The 6165-nt window shown below is 44.7% G+C and overlaps 1 protein-coding gene across 1 annotated transcript in view; it reads right to left on the bottom strand.

Annotated features, from left to right (window-relative positions):
• LOC118402732 (CDP-diacylglycerol--glycerol-3-phosphate 3-phosphatidyltransferase, mitochondrial-like) overlaps positions 1–5386 on the bottom strand; it is a 31250-nt gene extending 25864 nt beyond the window's left edge. The window contains exon 1 of the mRNA XM_035800926.2: positions 5248–5386. Coding sequence (XP_035656819.1) covers positions 5248–5363 — 116 coding nt within the window. The 5' untranslated portion in view covers positions 5364–5386. The remainder of the gene's footprint in view (positions 1–5247) is intronic.
• Between the last annotated feature and the right edge of the window lie 779 nt (positions 5387–6165).

Genomic DNA, 6165 nt, shown 5'->3' on the forward strand with positions numbered 1-6165 from the left:
ATCTACTCATTTGCTGGATGCAGAGGTCAACAGGAGTTCAAGTGAAGGTCAAGTAAATCATAGAAAGCAGACTATTGCAATCTCTGATGGATGGTCGAATGTTCGTGGGCAAGGAATAATTAACTACATCATCTCCACCAGTATTCCACAAGAGCACAGACGAGGGACAACAGACACATCAGTCACTACATTACAGATGAGCTGAAGGCAGTCAATGACCTTGGACCACAAAAGGTATTTGAACTGATCAGACAATGCTGTGAACATGAAGGCTGCTTGGTCTAAAGTGGAGGAGCCCTACCCTCACATCACACACACCCGTTGGGGTGGTGTTGTCATGTTTGACAGTTTCCTGGAGGGGAGTCTTGCCAAGAAATGGCCATCAGTCAGTCGATATAGACAGCCCCATCAAGAGGATCCTTCTGGATGATGTATTTTGGGAGAGAGTGGTAAGCAGCCTGAAACCTATAGCAGTAGCCATGGCACAGATTGAGGGAGACAATACCATCCTGTCTGATGTTCAGACTCAGCTTGCAGATGTAAGAAGAAATCCGTACTGCCCTGCTGACTTCACTGTTGCTCCAAGCAGAGGAAACTACAGTCATCAATAAGCGTGACGATTTCTACCTGAAGCCCATACACGCCGCATAGTACATGTTGGACCCAAAGTATGCTGGCAAGTGCATCCTGTCTGGTGCAGAGATCAACAAGGCATATGGTGTCATCACTACTGTGTCTCGACAGGGAAAGGTTCTTGGCAGTCTGGCGAAGTACACTTCCAAGCAAGGGCTTTGGGATGGAGATGCAATATGGCAGTCGTGCCAACATCTCATCAGCCACCTGGTGGAAGGGACTTTGTGGATCTGAGGCTCTTTCCCCCCCTCTTGCCTCCATCAACCTCCAAATCCAACCAACATCAGCCACCTCAGAGCGCAACTGGTCCTTGTTTGGGAACACACACACATACACCAAAGCACGCAACAGGCTGATCAATACAAGGGTTGAAAAATTGGTAGCCATCTGGGCAAATGAGGCTTTTTGAGCCTGACAACGAGCCATCCTCAACCAGGTTGGAAAGTGAGTGAAGATGAGGCTTCAAGAGGTGGATATTGAGGAGGTCCAGGGAGAAGACATGGAAACCTGAGAGGAAGACAGTCTAGAAACTAAAGCTTTTGTTATCATTTTACAGATGTATGTTTTAAACATTTTGGGGATTTGCGATGGATCATTGGGGATATTTCAATATTCCATTTATTTTGTTGTCCAGTGAAATCATCCCATGTGAAGAGTCACCTAATTTAATTAAAGTTCAAGTCGTAACTAAAGTTGTTTTTATTTCTATTGGAAGGATTTAATCATTTGCAATTCTGTCTGTTTATGATAAGGTTTATGTTTCTGTCTCCATATGATATGGTAAATATATCCAATGCAAAAAACATCTACATTTAAATAGTATTAATATTAATTTGAAAATATTTCCATTAATTCCCATATATTCCTGTTAATTCCCACAGAAAGTTTTCCCCTCTGAATATTCCCCAAAATGTGCAACCCTAGTCTTTACATCCTAATGCAGCTGAAGAAATTTGGCATGCCATCCAGGGTCCTCTCCAAATACTACCGCTGCATCAAGAGCATCCTGACTGGTTGCATCAGGACCTGATACCAGAACTGCGCTGTCCACGACAGCAAGGCCCTCCAGTAAGTGGTGAAGACGGCCCAGTAAGTCACTGGGACCGTGCTCCCACCCATCTAGGACATTGTGGTCCTTCTGTAGCTCAGTTGGTAGAGCATGGCGCTTGTAACGCCAGGGTAGTGGGTTCGATCCCCGGGACCACCCATACGTAGAATGTATGCACACATGACTGTAAGTCGCTTTGGATAAAAGCGTCTGCTAAATGGCATATATATTTTTTATATTTATCTACTCAAAACGGTGCGTAAGGAAGGCCCGTAGCATCAAGGAACCCACACACCCCAGCCACACCTGTTCACTTACTTACCATCAGGCAGATCGTGTCAGAGCATGATGTCTGATAACTATCTACAAGCCATCAAAGTGCTGAACACTTGAACTGGAATGACCATCTGCTCTCATTCGCCACATCATAGCGCACACGCCAGAACTACTGCTACCAGTATCACACCCGGACATGATTGGGAGTCCCATAGGGTGGTGCACAATTGGCCCAGCGTCGTCTGGGTCAGGGTGTGGCCATCATTGTAAATAACAGTTTGTTCTTAACAGACTTACCTAGTTTAATAAAGAAACTGCGTGTCCCCTTATCTCATTGGATACATTCCTCTGCCCAGACGTATGCCAGATCTTATAACGCCTGGATAGGCATTTTTAGTATCCTATCCACAGCATATGTTATAGCAATTTGTCAGTTGATGTGGCACTCAACCATTGGTTGATTCATGCAACATCTGAGCAAGGGAATGCGACCATTATGCTGTCAAACACACAAGTCTGATCATCTTCCTCAAAAGTGAGAAACAAATTCTACTAGATGAAAAGCCGAAATTTGTATAACATTTGAATTTAAAGTACTCGATTTTTGACATTTCAAATTCTATAAAATTTTATATTTTCACATACCGAAAATGCCTACTATTTAGAAAGCAAGTCTAGGTATTCGGATACATAGCCAATATGTACCGGTGACAGCGTAGTAAAGACAAGCCATTTCAGTTGAGAACATGGTTGCCTTGTGTATTTGTATGAGTCCTCGAGGGTGAAGTCAGATCATTTACACAGTTTCTTATTACAACCAAGTCTACGGCAACACAATCCTCCCCTCTTCTACCTCACATTCCTATTAGGCATTAAACGGAAGAAAACAGATTGAAACATGGGACTACTTGAACTCAATTTCAACTTCAAAACGTTTTGCTACGGTGTGCCCTAATGAATATTACCCTGAATACATGCAAGTGTCTCCCTCCCCTCTGTAGCCTTTCCCATTCCTCTATCTCTTGGCTAAGTCAATGGAGCATTGACACTGTGTAGCCAAGCCTCTATGTGCCATGACCATTCTGTCTACAACCATTATATAGCCTAGCTAGTGTAGGTGATGATGGCCTCCTCAGGGCTTTCGGATGAAGATAAAGCTCAAAGTTGTAAGCTCACAGTCGCTACTAAAGATGATGTGAAACTGAGGCATGCGACTATACGCAGGTGTGGACAGACTGTACGACAGACAGACGGCAGTTGTTGCAACTTCAGGTTTTCAGGAAACCACAAAAAAAAAAAAAAAAAAGATTTCCTCATGCTGAGAATTTCTGAGCTAGTCTTACTCTACACACAGAGACTTGACAACACATGGAAACGCAAATAGGAATTCACAGATAAGCCTAAATCAACCAGAAGCTTATGGAAGGGAAGACATACACTATATACACAAAAGTATGTGGACATCCCTTCAAATTAGTGGATGCGGCCATTTCAGCCACATCCGTTGCTGACAGGTGTATAAAATCAAGCACACCGACATGCAATCTCCATAGACAAACACTGGCAGTAGAATGGCCTTACTGAAGAGCTCAGTGACTTTAAATATGGCACAGTCATAGGATGCCACCTTTCCATCAAGTCAGTTTGTTAAATTTTTGCCCTGCTAGAGCTGCCCCGGTCAACTGTAAGTGCTGTTTTTGCCGTGCTAGAGCTGCCCCGGTCAACTCTAAGTGCTGTTTTTGTGAAGTGGAAGAAATAATTGTCTGTCCTCAGTTGCAACACTCATTACCGAGTTTCAAACTGCCTCTGGAAGCAACGTCAGCATAAGAACTGTTCGTCGGGAGCATCATGAAATGTTTCCATGGACAAGCAGCCGCACACTGACCTACACAGAGCCCTGACCTCAACCCCACTGAACACCTTTGGGAGGAATTGGAACACCGACTGTGAGTCAGGGTCAACCTCAGTGCACAACCTCTAATGCGCTAGAGGCTGAATGGAAGCAAGTCCCCGCAGCGATGTTCCAACCTCTAGTGGAAAGCCTTCCCAGAAGAGTAGAGGCTGTTACAGCAGCAAAGGGGGGGGCAACTCCATATTAATGCCCATAATTTTGGAATGAGATTTTGGATGAGCAGGTGTCCACATATCTTTGGTCATGTAGTGCATCTGGCTAGTTAGCTACATCTACAGATCATGTTTAAGATAAAACTGTTCCGTCTCTACGGCCATTGTTCCCATCGCCTAGCTAGTCTACTTAGGTTATGGGGTTGAGGATAAAGCTCAAAGTTGTGTCCCAAATGGCCCCATATTCCCCCCTCAGTGAACTACTTGCCCTGGTCAAATGTCGTACAGTATATAGGGAATATGGGGCCACTTGGGAGACAGCTCTAGTCTGAATGAGGAGTAGACTGCCCAGGGTTGATCTCCCCCTTGTGGATGACATCCACCAGACTAGTAGTCTGTGTATTGGTTGGACCACCAGAATGGTGCAGAACTCAGGGAGTTCAACCAAAACACAGACTACGTTGTGTCCCAAAGCTACCTCCAGAACAGACCTTGGCACTCCCAGTTAAGCCTAGACCAGAGACAGACTCAGAGCGTGTGTCGCAATAACTCAGAGCTCAGTGTGCGTGTCGCTCTATGGTAGATAATAAAGATGTGAAACTGAGGCACGTGACTATATGCAGGTGTGGACAGACTGACTGGCAGACAGATATCTGGCGGTTGTTGCAACTTCAGGTTTTCAGGAAACCACAAAAAGACCCGAGAGAGATTTCCTCATTCTGAGAATTTCTGAGTTACTGTTAACGTTACCCTACACAGAGACTTGACAACACATGAGGTGGAAATTTAAATTCACAAATAAAAGTACGCCTAAGCAACCGGAAGAAAATTCAAGGGGAGATAATGTTTTGCAACGCTTATGTTTATTATGTAACCTTCGCTATGACCATACTATTATCAAATTACATTATGAAACTATTCGCAAGCAACAATCAGATTACAACAGAAAACATGTGGCAATATTATTTGACGCATGCTAGAAAAATGACAACAGCTTTTTCCCCCTACATTATGAAAGAACACGGAAACATTGTGTAAGTAAAGACTGGCTGCACGCATACATCTCTGCCACGACAAGTGGTTGGCTAGCCGAGTTGTTCTCATCGTGGAGTTGACATACCCAGCTAGAGGTTGTCATGTGAGCGCTGTCATTACGTCTGACAAAGAAAAACAGTGTTGTCTCTCTTTTTCTTCTCCACTTAAGTTCCACAACAGTCGTATCTTACCCTCTTCTCCGATCGCGTGTACGGAAGAATCGGTCTGATATTCGGGTGAAAACCCCAGCCAGGGCCGGCATGTACACACAGTATCGCAGCCTCCTCCACGTTATGGGAGCCGCCATCTTTACAGCCGTTCTTCTTCTTCGGTGGGGTTTATCAGCGGTTGGCATCCAACGTTATGGTGCATTACCGCCACCTACTGTACTGGAGTGTGGGCCAGAGACACGGAGAAACTCAACCCTACCTGCCAGCCAAGTTGCTCTTAAAAAAATATAAATATTTGAAACTATATCTAAGGACGTTCTACTCAATATAATCTTAAAACTAATCTATTGTATCCCCTTCTCCCTCATACTAGATCTCAGCCTCTCTCTTTCCCTCTGATACTGTAGCGATACACGCTCCACGGTCTCTGTTTCCTGGCAATAATCACACTTTCCTGTTGGATGCTTTCCTATCACATTTAAGGACTTATTCAACTGGCTGTGTCCCACCCTAAAAAAATGGCCTCCTCTCCTCTGTCCCTTCCTGCCGTCCTCTCCCCAACTTTCCTCTGTACTAGAAATAAATGCCTTCCCTTCGTTTCTCTATTCCCCTGCTCCCGCCATCTCTGCACCATCGCTGTCCATATCATGCTTTTTGCATCTGCCTTGTTCATTTAAACTACAACCTCAACATCCCCACTTCTAAGTGCTTGTTTAGCCAGTACATCAACTGAGATCTAGCCTTTCCAATGAGGTCTGAGCTGCCGAACCATACGCTATACTGCCATAGTCTATTACAGATTGGATCAATGCAACATACATGGTCCTGAATGAGGAACGCCCAGCCCTCCACTCCTTCCCTGCCAGACAGCACATCACATATAGCACCTTCTTACACGTTCCCACCACTCTCTCAATGTGTTCTGCTCAGGTCAGCCTA

This window comes from Oncorhynchus keta, chromosome 24, assembly GCF_023373465.1.
Source record: "Oncorhynchus keta strain PuntledgeMale-10-30-2019 chromosome 24, Oket_V2, whole genome shotgun sequence".
Lineage (NCBI taxonomy): Eukaryota > Metazoa > Chordata > Actinopteri > Salmoniformes > Salmonidae > Oncorhynchus > Oncorhynchus keta.